This window comes from Hirundo rustica, chromosome 19, assembly GCF_015227805.2.
Source record: "Hirundo rustica isolate bHirRus1 chromosome 19, bHirRus1.pri.v3, whole genome shotgun sequence".
Taxonomy (NCBI): domain Eukaryota; kingdom Metazoa; phylum Chordata; class Aves; order Passeriformes; family Hirundinidae; genus Hirundo; species Hirundo rustica.
This window is the reverse complement of record NC_053468.1, coordinates 7,428,457-7,443,197: the sequence shown is the minus strand read 5'-3', so window position 1 is coordinate 7,443,197 and position 14,741 is coordinate 7,428,457. Positions and strand designations below refer to the sequence as shown.

At 44.2% G+C, this 14,741-nt stretch overlaps 1 protein-coding gene across 2 annotated transcripts in view; it reads right to left on the bottom strand.

Annotated features, from left to right (window-relative positions):
- LOC120761237 (sphingosine-1-phosphate transporter SPNS2-like) overlaps positions 1 to 14,741 on the bottom strand; it is a 134,565-nt gene that overhangs the window by 97,630 nt on the left and 22,194 nt on the right. For both annotated transcript variants that reach the window (XR_005703584.2, XM_040082284.2), the window contains exon 2: positions 469 to 534. Coding sequence is in view for 1 of the 2 variants with exons in the window: in XM_040082284.2 (XP_039938218.1) it covers positions 469 to 534 (66 nt within the window). In the remaining variant the exon portion in view is untranslated. The remainder of the gene's footprint in view (positions 1 to 468; positions 535 to 14,741) is intronic.

Here is a 14,741-nt window from a genome sequence, read left to right as displayed (position 1 = left end):
ATCTTCAGGTTCTTGCCCTGGTGAGTTTTATATTTTCAGGCCACACCATGCTCCCCGGGACTGTCCAGTCAGCAGATTCTCTGAAAGCACTTGAAGGGCAAAATACATCACACTTATTACCAACATAAAGAAGCGAACAGGATCCTGCTGTTGGTTTATCGTGAGTTTTTTGATCTAGGGGAAGTAGCCATCTCCTGTTTGAGTTTAGTTCTTGTGAATAAAATCATTAGGTTTGTTTGCTTTTGGTCCATTCAAGTCATTCTGAGACCCAGACTCCCGCCCAACAACAAATCAAGGCCAAAACCCCCCCATGTTTATTTAGCTCCCCAGTAGGAGTGTATTTATTCACTTTTCTAAGAGCAGATTTCACAACCAGTATGCCCATGCATCATAATGAAGCAATCTGTAGGCACCCATTGGACAAATGCAATGATACAAAGGGCAGTGAGAGAAGAAACTCTTTCTTACCTGTCTGTAACAAGCCAGCCCCACTGTCTTTGACTCCAAAGTGCTGCTGGATGTCTAGTAACACACCTACAAGGAAAACAGAATATGCTCAGTGCCTTCAGCCTTTGAAAGCATTCACCTCAAATCTTTTGTGACGCATCAGCAAAGCTTCAAATTCCAGCTCAAACACATAACTTCTAAAGGCTCCACTTTTTTCCCCCCTATACATGCACACTCAGTAATTTTGGGCTGCTACAATAAAAGCAGAGGTGGGCAGATGTGACATCATGCAATGAGCCTGGGAATTAAATCCTCATGAATGGAAGCTGGTCTTTCCTTTCTACTTAAATAAGAACAGGCTTTTCTTTTTGTGTGTTTTCTGCGTAATCCAGACCTCTTAGTTCTGTTATTTCACAGAAATACAGGGAAACCGATTCTGCACCTAAGGTGCTTAAATGGTTTGACAAGACAGACAGATTGAATCCAAGACAAGTTTTAACAAATCTCTGCTGGGAGGAGATATGACAGATAGATAGCAATGATGAAAGGTTTCATATTTAACTAGTTCTGGGGAGTTTTTACTTTCAAAGCAAATATAACAAATATATTTCAAATACCTTAATAAATGTGGCTAAGTGACCAGATGCTCAGATTAAAAGCAACTACAAGCAGAACCAAACCAAATCTTCTGTTTTCCTTGAACCCCAATATATTAATTGGCACAAGCAAAATTAACAGGTTGTGAAGTATTTACACATTCAACTGGATTTAACATTTTTGTACCAAACCTTTTGACACATGAAACATCAGGTATGTGGGACAGCCATGTTTTTGTAACCAACAAACCAACAGGAAAACCCACAGCAGAGCTTTAATAACTCATGTGGGAGCACACAGGTTTGCCAAGCTGTACATGGTCCAGTGGCCTGGTCATGGTCCAGATGCAGATCCATAGGCCTGAATATTTGTCAGTGGTCTAAAAAATCAGCATCTGACTTCCTGAGTCTGGAACAGAGGCTGCCTCTCTCTAGATCTGGGACTTCCTTCTTTAGACTACTGTCTTCCCCAAACCTGAGGATATGCAAGTTTCTTTCCTAAAAACAAGAAGATCATTCTCTAACTACACTGGACATCCACAGAAGTTCACCTCCAGCTCAAATTCTGATCCAAGGCTTTACCCAAAGTCATTCTTCTCTTCTCTGCAGGTTACAGAAATCAACTGAGCACCAACCTGAATCACTCACAATAAATGTCCCAGCTTTTGGGACTGCCAAGATCACACTAAATGACAGAGAGATAAAAGACCCAGAGATAACTATTCCCAGAAGACATCTGGGACAATGCCAAGGGAACAGTCATAAATTAAAGACACTAAAGGAAAAGAAGACGATGGAGAGAAGGAAAGAAAAAGCAAGAAAGCTCATTTGAGCTAATCTGTACTACTTGTACATCACCATTTACTCAGGACATCATTCATGTGGGCTTTAGGCCTCAGTATCTGCCCAGGAACATTAGTTCAACCTCCTGCAACAACTCCCACTTCTCTCTCATCAGACTATTTAGCCCCAAACAAGAAGGCTGAGGGCGGGGAAGGGTGTGAACCTAATTAATGTATGTCATTACTGATAAAAAGGGGGGAGATGCAGAGCCAGGCTCTTCACACTGGTGCCCAGTTAAAGAGGCAAAGGTAACAACTGAAATCCAGGGAATTCCACTTAAACATAAGAAAATGAATTTTTACTGTGAGGGAGATCAAGCATGGATGTTCAGAGAGGTTGTGAGTTCCCTATCCCTGGAGATGCTCAAAACCCAACAGGACACAGTCCTGTCCAACCTGCTCTAGCTGACCCTGCTTTTAGCAGGGGGCTTGGATTAGATGATCTCCAGAGAGATCATTCTGTGATTCTGTCATTTTCTGAAATACTAAGTGCCTGATTACATCCAACCTGACACAGTGTTCCCCTGGCCCTTCTATTCCTTTGGAACATTGCAGTCTACTACAATTTCAACAGGAATTTCTTTGCTTCCTCTTGGATGGCAGATTTAACTCCATTTACAAAGTGCCCTGGCATTTCTTGACTGTTTCTCTAGTTTGCTCCATTAACAACTAAGATACCATTATCCAGGCAGTGAGTGATGAACAAAAATAAATTTGCATTTGCCTGCCAAGCCCCTCCCGCTCCCCTTGGTGTTTCACCCTTCCACAAAAAAAATGTTTCTCATGCAACACAACTCAGACACCTGGCTGAGCTTAACCAGCTCAGAGCACTTTGTGCTCCAGTATTGCTTGGTCCCAGACTGCCCACATCAGGCTCAACAAGTCAAAACAACTCCTGGGCACTATCATCTCAATTTTAGGGGCAATAAACTCATCAACATCCTCAAGAACAATGTGGAAGAAGGGAGGAAATACTGAGTACAGTATTTTCTCGTGCTCTCCTTCCATCACTCAGTCGTGCTGCACAGAAATGAAATATCCTGCCCATTACTTGCAGCTGAGCAGGGGGTTGGCCTAGATGGAATGTATTCCATGAGCGAACACACACACGTTGAGAGCTCCATCCAGCACCCTGAAAGGTGGTTCTCCTGCCTTCAGCAAGGTATGACAGAGTGCCAAAGAGGCACATGAAACTTCTAAAAGTCGTAAGAAGCAGGAGCCTGGGATGTGGTGGAAAACAGATTTTTATGGATTTGCATCAGAAACCAGAACAGAAAGCAGAGGGGAATATAATGTTGCCTACAAAAAAAGCAGAGGAGAGTTTCCCGTTTGTGACAAGTTATTTGTCCAGTGACAGTGGTTTTGCCAACCTACAGACCATAATGAGTTTTACAAGCTTGAACTCCTGTAGCCATAAATGAAATACATTTAGGACACAGAGCTGAAGACACTTGGATTAATCCTACAATTTTATCCTGGTGGTGGAGAGGAAAGTGGGTTCTGTGGAAAGCCAATGCACCAGGACAATGAAGAACCACAACTAAAAGTCCTGTGTGACCTTGGAAGAAGATCTCATGTGATTAAGAGAAATCTGCATGTCTAATTGGCATGGATTTCCTACTCCAAGTTATTTTATATTCTCTTTGGAGTACAGGTGTTTTGATTTGGGTTTAGAGCATTAAATTAGAGGCAACAGCAGGCAGATGACGCAACACACATATGAAGTGATAGTAGCTCTCTGCTGTGGGAGTTTTCCCGCTCAGCTACTCACCTGGGAAGATCCTCCTCCTCTCTTAAATTCACTCAGCTCTGTTTTCACCTCACCGTGGCAATGACTCACCCCAGAATTTAATAAGATTTAGGGATACAATTAAGCAATGATAGACCAAGGGAGAATACAGGAAAATGATAGAGCTTTTGACTTTCCCTTCTGCTTCTAGATGATGGGTAGGGAGAGAGCTGGAGCCAGGCTCCAGACAGTGACCACATTGCTTGCAGTGCTGTGTCTCACAGCGCCTGGTGCAATCCAAGAGGTGAAGCCACCACATGTGGTTGGCAAGGTCTTTCTTGGATTAAAGCTCAAACCTATGACCCAGCAGGATCTCAAAATAGCCAAGAGCAGCCAGCAGGCACCACCAGTGCTCCTGAGAACCTCTCTGGAGGGCTGCTGGCCATTTGGGGTGTCTGTATGATTACATGGCACCTGGTGTGCTCCCCCCTATTATTTCTTAAGCACATTCTGTATTTTCAGGACTGAGCAAACGTACAGGAAACATGGTGCCAATCTCCCAAAGCATCTCAGCAGCTGAACCAGATGCTGTTAATGCTGATGTAGATTTGGAACTCAGTGAGATGAAACACAGGCAGCACCCAGCCAGGAGCGCTGATCAAGATGGGCACAGGGACAGGAGTTACTGGGAGCCCAGACGGAAGAGCAAAGACTGGGTACTGCAGCTGTCTCCAGAGGACTTTTACCAGGCCTAACGTCTAAGCACCTGACAGAGACCAAGGCAGTTACCAGACTTCTGTGGGCATTGGGCATAAAGAGGACTTTTAAGAGCAATTTGGAAGATAAAAGGTCATGGAGTGCTGCAGATACAGAGGGACATACCTGATCTCATCCACTCACAGGGTCAGAGGGGTTTCTAGGGTGCTGCTGATATTTTTAATGACCATTTCACAAACAGTGATTGCAAAAGACCTGATTCTGAGGCTTTTGGAATGCAAATCCACATTTAATGGCCCAGGTTATCTCTGTTTTAGGGGAAATGCTTTGGGAAAGCCAGATTTTCCTGGAAGTGTGCAGTTCACACTTCAAACAGGGAGGTAGGAGGTACAGATGAGGCAAGAGGCAAGCTGCTTGCCTAGATAGGTTTTGTGTCCCTGATCTGAGCTACAATAAATCAAAAGCTGCAGGATTCTAGATGGGCTCTTCACCAAATACTGCTGCCTGTATACTTTGCCACATTAAGAAATAGAATCCATAAGCTAAACCGCAGTGTAATGACAATTTCAAAGCAAAAAGACATTAGAACTTCTGTGGGACAGCCCCATTTTCCAGTCACCAAAACAAAACATCATGATTTGCTTTCAAACTGCTTCCAAGGCAGGTGCAAAATGTGGAGCTGGCCTGTGGACAGAGTGCAGAGCTGCAGAAGTAAAGGCACAGGTTTGCATTCTTTAAATGCTGTGTGTGTGCTGCAGCACCACTGGCCAACATAACTACTTACTCAAGAAAGCAAGTTCACTTTTAAAGGCATTTTTTAACGGGGAAAAATGATGGTGTTTGAAAGGAACCAGCACATGGTTTTCCACAGGGTGCAGGATGTGTGCCCCTAGCACCCTCCCTGCCTGCCCCACTGCAGGCCTGGACCTCTCTTTAGGGACCCCAGATTCACACTCTCAGCTCCCTGAGAGCCAGCACAGACTCTGTACTGATAATACTGTTTCTGCTATTACCTCCTGCTGCCTACCTCTCTTCCTTATAAAGGCATTTTCTTCCCAGACAGGTCCCTGGCACTTCCAGGACCAGCTTCCTCAGGAGGAGGGAGCTAAGCAGGGATAGCCAAGCCCTGGCCCTCTATCCATTAAAGACACAAACCACCTTCCTCCCATCAGGCTCTTCCTCATGCCTGCAGCCATATTCAACCTCCTTCAAATAAAGCATTAAGGAGGCAGAGGAGTGGTGCAACACACCTGTCTCTTCAGAGACATGTGAAAAGATTAGGTGGAGAGAAGTTTATTCTGAAGTCTCTGTGATTACATCTTCACTGCAACCCCAAGGTGTAGCAGCAGTTCACACACCGATCCCTGAGCTTCAAACGAGCTGCTTCAGCTCAGCCACCCACCAGCTATTAAACACCAGCGTCACAATTTGAGCCCTATTTAAATATTCAGCTGGAGAAAACCACCATGGTAGCCCTACTGATATTTGTACCTCAAGATAAATTCCCACTGCTGCCAGAACTAGCAAGTCTAGAATATAAATGCAGTACTGCCTTCTTTGGATTGCTATGAAAGCTTTCCCTGCCTGCTCTTCAAGTACTGATAAATGCCTGGTGACATCTGGCTTGAAAACATTGACAGGAGCTTCCTTAGGACATAAACACTGACTTTCCTTCTGCAAAACTAGTTTCCACTGTTGCATGACATGACAATACACACTGGTGAAACAGTCTTTGGTTTTGAAATAATGCTGCAGGATTAAAAAGAAACAAACAAAACAAACCCAGCAATTAGACAAATCAAAACAAGGGTTTCCTAAGATTTGCTCACGCTGGAATGCATGAAACTTGTGACCTAGAAAGCACTGAAAAGCAACTGCCAACACCCACAGCAGCGTGCTTAGGAAGGGGTTTCCCTGTGCAATAAAGTATAATGCTAAGAAGAGACAATCACAGCAGCTTGAGCTGAAGGTCAGAGTGAGCCAGGGTCCTGATGTCATTCACAGGGCACGAGACAGTTGATTAAAAATCACAGAACAGAATCACAGAATATGCTGAGCTGGAAGGAACCCATAGGGATCAGCGAGTCCAGCTCCTGGCCCTGCACAGACACCCCAACAATCCCACCCCATCGCTGAGAGCATTGTCCAAAGGCTTCTGGAGCTCTGGCAGCCTCGGGCTGTGCCCATTTCCTGGGGAGCCTGGGCAGTGCCCAGCACCCTGTGGGGGAAGAAGGTTCTCCTGATACCCAGCATAAACCCCTCTTGACAAAGCCCCAGCCATTTCCTAACAAAACCCCAGAGAAGTGTGAGAGTTCAAAGCCTCCACGGGCACTGAGAGCCTCCCACTACCCACAGAAGGTGATGAGCTGGAGGCTTGTCTCAGATGCTGGTGTTGGACTGCCAGGACACAGCAGAGGAACTGCTGGTCACTCCAAACAGCATTTGCAGTGGGCTTTTGGAAGGACAGGTGCTGTGAGCTCTGCAAAGCACACACAGCTGCTTGGGAAATGAAATGGAAATGCCTGTCTGAGGTGACAGTCCTATTCGGAATCAAAACCGATGTTACCCTCGGAGACTCACGCCACCTGTCACACCCACTTTTTCCATTCAATGTTTTTTGTCATTATTATAGTATCAGTAGGGAAGTATCTGAGCTATTCATTTATTCATTCATTCCCAAAGGCTACTACTGGCTCACCTGCATAGCATGGAACAAGTAATTAAGCATCAGGGAAAAAAATAAAAAGGAATGCGATTAATCAAGAACATAGAGAAGTATATTAAAAAAGCAACTTCTTACTCTGGCAGTAATAAATGAAGGTTTCTCTAGCACAGTTCAAACTCCACTGTAATGTGGTATGCAAAGTCTGAGCATGAAATTGCCTGCAAGACTGGGAGGAGATAAAAAAAGTTCATCAGGTGTAGAATCGATTAGCACAAGACATCATTAACACAGGGTCAGGGCGTCTAGGGAAGGCAGCACAGGACAGCCAGTCATGCTGGGATTTAAAAAAAAAAACAACAAAACAAACCAAAACAAATAGGAGTTTGGATGCAACCGTGTCTGCCAAATGCTGTGTGTCTCATTGGTAAACCCACACCTTAATCAAATCCTTCATCTCCTTAATTACAGTGTGTGTCTGTTCCCAGGACTGCGGCTGGGAAGGATGTCCTTGTCAAACAGGGAACATGGGATACTCGGTCAGCATGAAATAAAGAGCTTAAATAAATTCCAAAACATGGAAGATTTTCTATTTATGACCCATTGCAACAACAGCTCTCAGCAGCACGACTTAAAAATGACATGGGCCAAATGTGAGGAGAAGCTCACAGTGTCATTTCACTCTCTCCACCTGGGACACAGCTCCCTACAAGGAGATCCCTGATTTCACCCCCTGCCGCATCTCACTTGCAGACTCCTGCTCAGCCTATCTTAATCAGCCTGGCAGCTCCCACAAGCCCAGGGAAGACTTCAATTAGAGATAAGTGACGGGATTTGGCTCAAAAGGCAGACTAAAATGAATTGGCACCTAGACCTGAACTTAAAACCAAACTTATTCATTGAGACTTGGAACAGTTCCTTTATGTGGAATGGGAAAAAAATCAGAAGCTCCTACAAATCTGAAAAACCAACAGAAACTGAAGTAGTAGCTGAGGTTTATATTAGTCATCTGAAAGTGTAGGAATCATTAACAGCTTTCAGACAATGCTGACCTTTCTCCCACACCCAGCATCTCTAGCTCAGAACTCAGTTTAGACCCAATTTCTGGGCTTTTTTATCTCATGCAAACACAGAATGAAACACAATCTTTACCAGAGGAAAAAAACTACTCTTGGGACATTTTAGATATAAGCAGCAGCCTCACCAGATTTTCACATCAAAGAGGAGAGCCTTAAAAAATAATGTTATTATTTCAATTATTCAAATCTCAGAAAATTCAGATACTACCCCAATTCACATTCTCCTCGTGGACTCTGTAGCAGAAAAAATTGGGCCTGCCACCGAAAGCTCTACTTGTCTTCTGCCCTTCTAATCTTCAGACAAGACTAACAAGTTGAGCTAATTCATGCAGTGAAACATATCTCAGAGACTTTGTATATGAACTAATTAAAATAAATAAAACCAGTATGGATAATGATAGAGCAAATCAAGTGCATATGAATTCAGTCAGTGACTCACTGCTCCCTTGTTTTCCTTATTGGAAAACTTGGCTTATCACCATACCGGGGTGAGGATGAGTCAGGAAACTGGCATGAGCCACAAATTGCAAGGAAATTAAAATAAGTATCTACAGAATCTCTTTTTTTGGAGAGATTTTGGAGATTTTTGCTGGCTTTGTATGGATGTGGTTATGAAATTCACAGTTTTAACCTCATGGTTTTCTGACTAGATAAAATCAAGAAAGAGGCATTTATGAGTTCTAGAGACAATACATAATGATTGAGCTCTTGTTCTCAGGAACAGTTTGATACCTTTACTTTTATAAAAGTATATATTTTAACCAAATACATTTGAAGCAAGTATTTTAACAGCATTAAAATGAGAACTAAGAGTGTGCATGGCATGAAGATAACAGTTCTAAACCCAAGTCTATGCAAGCACAACTACTTTGCTGCCACCTCACTCACACAGACCAGGAGAGCTTGCTCTGTTACACCTTCTGACCCACCACCTGTTAGATTTGGGGATTTCAGGCAGGCTGGGAACACAAATCCCACCAAAAAGACTGGACTATTAAGCGCACTTCTATGTACAAGCAGCTGTGTCACTGGAGCTCATGGATATTATTTCACAATAATAAAATTAAACTCAAACTGTTAAACAAACAAACAAAAAAATCAGAGAGACAAAAAAATGCCGATTTCAAGGTTGTGAAGGTGAAAGGAAGAAACCTCAATGCTCTGTAGTTCCACACTCTAGCAAGTGAGGGGTTTTTACCCACTTCCATTTCTCCTACAGCCATGCACATTTCTGTGACACGGGAGACTGAATGAACAACTGGGGTAATTAGTGACTGATGATTTACAGCAGATGACAGCTAATTTCTCCAGTTAAGAAGATTTCTATCAAATCTGTAGAAATGTGCACTCAGATTGGACAAACTTCCAAGTGACTGCATCTCATCTCTCATTTGCATTTTGCTTCAGCTTGGCAATGCCTCGGAGCTATTTCGGAACATCACGAGCTGTCCAGGGCACATTGGTGTATTGTATGTAATTGTAAGGGGCTTCCTATTCTTTTTTTACCACAAGGAATGTTTTACAAAATGCAAGGGAGATGCCAGATGCAGAGGAAGCTTGCACAGAGCGATCTGCAGAAGAGCAGCAGGCAGGAGCAAAGCAGCCCATCAGGGAATGTCAGGCACACTCCAGGCAGGTTTCTGCAGTGTATGACTGTCAGATTTCAGCCAAAGAACGAAACATCCACTGTCGTGGTCCTGGGCTAACAGAGAGCTCTTGTCATCAACTTCATGCCAGTGCAGGGGTGTGAGAGCACATCTTCAGTGCTCCTGCACACTGATTTTCACAAGTGGCTGTGCAATGTTAGTGTCCACTACACAAATCTCCCTCTGTCACCTACATTTGGACAGGCTCATGAGGCTTTCAGTGCACAAGCAGGAAAAGCTGGAATTGTCTATAGCATCTCCACCACAGATGAAAACCTGGGTAAAACTGTGATACAAACTTGGTGCTGCCTGCCACCCACTTTTAAGACAACGGGAAATCTGTGAAAAACCCAAAGCCTTACTATTTCAAGTAGCTACCTAAACCTTGTTTAAAATTCCAGATGAAGAAGTTTTTGGACTCAGATAAAAATACTTACCCTAACTTTAGTAATCCCCAAATAGCCTTTACTTCTAGACACGTGCTTTAAACACCCCTGAGACTCTGCTGCTGAACATGGCAGGTAGGTTCATGAATCTGTCATCCTGCATAAAGAACCATGGAATGGTTTAGGTTGGGATGGATGTTAAAGCTCATCTTGTTCCGAACCTCTACCATGGGACAGGAACACCTTCCACCACACCAGCTTGCTCCAAGCCCCGTGCAAGCTGGCCTTGAACACTTCCAGGGATGGGGCAGCCACAGCTTCTCTGGGCAGCTGGTGCCAGGGCCTCAGCACCCTCACAGCCGAGAATTCCTTCCCAAAATCCCATCTATCCCTGTCCTCTGGCAGTGGGAAGCCATTCCCCCTTGTCCTGGCACTCCAAGCCCTTATCCAAAGTCCCTCTTCAGCTCTTCTGGAGCCCCTTTAGGCCCTGGAAGTGGCTCGAAGGTGTCCCCTGAGCCTGATCTTCTTGAGGCTGAACAAGTCCAACTCTTTTAGCCTGTGCTCATAACAGGGAGGATAAGAAGGGAGGATAAAGCTGCTCCAAGGTCACCATAACACGATGCTTCCTTTCATCCACCCCTTGTCTCTGTTCTCTCAAGAGCACCATAATTAGGACTTTGGGGGTGCCCTCACCCAGCCTGATCTGGAGGGCACTGTGATCCCTACAGCAGCTTCCATAATTCCCTTCCAACATTCCTTTCCTCCTGTTCCTTCTCTCCATTCTGGTATTCAGTTGGGGACCTCTCTCATCACAAGTGCAAGAATCTGATCTGCAAGAATCCTACTATCTGCATGATGTAAACAAATCAAAAGGTCCCGTTTTATCCTCACATGCTCTGAGGGAGATGCTTTTCCCACAGATGAGGCTGAATGGGGGTACATTCCTACACACTGCCCATGTTGGTTCCTGGAATCACCTTCAGCCTTCTGCCACTAATGTTTAAAGCAGCCCTTTCAGGTCTCTAACCATAGCATTTTTTAATACATGTATGAGTGGAAATGCCCTCCTGTCACTGCCCACTCCAACATCTCCCACAGATTAAAACACCTTTCCCTGAGCACAAAGAAATGTGACACTCCTCACATGCATTTATCTCCCACAGAAACACACCGAGTGTTCTTATTTCATTTGGGGTCCTGGTCAAGTGCCAGGTCACAACTGAGCATGGTGCCCTACTGTCCATTAGTTATTCTAAGCAGAGTGTCTCAAAATTCATCTCACTGACAAAGCAAGTGGCTTTGTACAGGTAATTAGCAAGAGCACACAGGTATTCAAAGATCTGTGTAGGACACAAAAGCTTGTTAAGGAACCCACAGCACTATTAGAGACAAGAAACCAGCTCTGGAGTTATCACAGGAGATATTTAAATGCATTGGTCTAGGTTCTTAAAATGACCTAGTAAAGAATTTGCTATGTTCTACAATAGGCCCATAGCTGATATAGCAAAAATCTGTGGATAAAACCTTACATCTGCATGAGAGTGTGTACTCAGATGAGAGCAGGGGACACTAAAATAAGCATGACAGTGAGGGCATCTCCAGAACTGCAGGGAGTCGTGGTGTGGGCATGTGGCCACAGTGAGACCAGGAAATTCTCATAGCACAAAAAGGGATTGTCCTGGTTTTTTATAGAGTGCTTTATTCAGTGCAAGTTGCAGCAGTTTCTGGAGATAAAGCACCCTTCAGAGCAAGGTTTTTGAGTTTGCCAAGCTGCGCTGCCACAGGACCTCCATGAGAAGGGTTGTGGTAACAGGACAGTGATGCACACTCCTAGACGCCAGAGCAAAACCTGAATTCAGCTCTGAATTAGGAGACAGGGCTGCTTTCTTCTCAATCCTGACACTACATCACTATTTAACCTTGGGTACTTGATCATGCAGAATTTCAGAGTCCACATTAGCCTAATGAAGATAATAACAATAATCATGCGTGTCACAGATACAGTTGGGCTTGGTTATTATGTTCTCATGAAGTGCTTGGAAGAGCCCCAGATGAAAGGGAAATTAGGAGAAGGAAGATTAATTATAAGATGTGCATCCCAAATAAAAACCAGACAGGAACATTGTTGCTGCTATTAGTGGAGAGTCTGGCTGATTTAGGCCAGCTTTTATTTCTCTGTTGGTAAAGCAGACCCATTTTAACCACTTTCCACGCTCAAATTTTATTTGTAGATGGTGGGTAGGTGATAAACGCTGCTGAGCTTCTGATACTGCAGACATGAAGGCCTTTGATTGAAGGTCTGATTTCACAGTAACCACTGTCTGTGATGACAGGCCTGCCTTGTGTTTTCACTGTTGTGAGGCAAAACAAGGAACCAAAAGTTTACTGTCACTCTGAAGGAAAAGACCAGGATTGAAGAAAAGGAAACATTTCCTGTGGCTAAACACACCATAGTGAGCATAGTCATAGTGGGAACCATTATATCAAAATTATATTTACAAGCATTTGGGTATTTAACAAAAACTTATGCAAATGGAAACATCATTTCTACAGTGATTTTGTCTCGGGAAGCACCAAGTTATTTCTCATTTAGGTTATTACCTTTGCCTGTTTCCACATGGGGAAAGGGACACAGGGAAAGGCACAGTGATACATCTGAGCTCACATCTAACTGAGCAGCACAGCCCAGAAAGAGACCTGAGCATTTCCCCAAGCCTCAGCCTGGGCTGCTCTCCCCTGGAGCTGCCTTCCTCCTCTGCCACAAATCAATCCTTGCTCTTCCTGCAGCACGCTCAGAGCATCCCAGGGGTCCCAGAATCACTGAGGATGGAAAAGATGTCCCAGATGATGGAATCCAACCTGTGCCTGATCCCCACCTTGTCACCCAGCCCAGAGCACTGAGTGTCACCTCCAGTCGTTCCCTGGACACCAGCAGGGATGGGGACTCCAAACCTCCCTGGGCAGCTCCTTCCGATGCTGAGCACCCCTTCCATGGGGAAATTCCTCCTGATGTGCAACCAGAGTCTCCCCCGGTGCAACTTGAAGCTGCGCCCTCTCCTCCTGTCCCTGTTCCCTGGGTGCAGAGCCCGAATCTCTCTGGCTGTCCCCTCCTGCCATGGAGTTGTGCAGAGACACAAGGTCTCCCCTGAGCCTCCTTTTCTCCAGGCTGAGCCCCTTTCCCAGCTCCCTCAGCCATTTCTCAGCACTCATCTTCCAGACCCATCCCCAGCTCCATAGCTCTTCTCTGGACAGGCTGCAGCCTCTCAATGAATGCCCAACTTAAATTCCACATAATCCAGTGACAAATACAGTTCCAACTCTAACTTCATTGTGATACCAAATTTCATGGAATATCCCTTGGGGTATTCAGTAATGAATTGCTTAAAAAATAGATGAGTACAGGAACCTGGGAAAAAATTAATAATTGCATGTTCTTTCCAGGACACACAAACTCCTTGCTTTCACCTTGCAAAGAAAGTTTTCAGGTTTTTTAAAAAATAGGGTGGTATTGAACCCTTCATTTCTCAAGAGTCAGATTTTTGAAAATTGCTGCCAGCAAGTCACCTACACCCTTATTTGTCATAATTAACAATGCAGTAGAGAAATAAAGGACATAGCCTCTACTTGTTTCAGGAGACACTGCAATACAGCTAAAGGAGTTTCACCCCTTAACTATAAACAGCAAAAGGCTCTAATTTGTTCAGCTTCTGTTCATGAAATGTGCATTAATTCCTTAATGACAGGTGCACCTTGAAGTCAGGATAGCTAATCACTAGATCAGGAGTTAACCACAGTACAGAGCTCAGAGAAGCCCACATCTTTTTCAAAGAAAGCCTTGGCAACGTCCCACAAGCCAGATCACAGCAAGTCTATAGCAAAAGATTGTTTCCTAAAAGTAGAAATAATGATGCCTGCTCTTCTATGGCTTTATGTTTGAGACAGCAATCTCCAAGCTTTTTCAGAGGCAGTGGATATTCAAAATCTTCTGCCTTTGTGGTTTTTTTCACATCTCATAAACATTAGGCTCATGTTACAGGGACTCCCTCCTTTCCCTGGCTCTAAATGTCTATGAAACCTCCAGCAGTATTGTATCGTGAAGAAGTTTGCCTTCAAGTGTGGCTGAAATTGCCAATGGATTAAAACAGTCAGGGAGAAGGGGAATAATGAATAATCCAGAGAGAGACCAACTTACAAAACACTCTCTGTTTAAAAGAAACTGTTTCCATTGCAACTCATGTCTCCATGTACTGAAGTTCTTTTATTTTCCATTCCACATTCTCTCCCGTAGTGACTTTTCCGTCTCAGAACAGCCATCTGAATTACAGGTCCAGTGACAGCCATAGCAGCTCCTCCCCTCCATACAGAAGCAAACCAGCAGTATTATTCCACTGCATCTACAAATTTGGAAATGTGTGCCTTATCCCTCGTCTCTTACAACTCTCTTTTCTGTTAATCAACACTCTCAGTCATTTGGTAAGATAAACACCATATAACTTTGGTGGTGGTTGGCTTTTGGGGTAGTCCCTAACTCCCATTCTTTATCTCAGGCTGTTATGTAAGAAGTGGAAATCGTCAGAGATAATCGAGATCAGTCACAGGTGCTGCACACCAGGGTCTAACACTGAAATAAAGCAAAC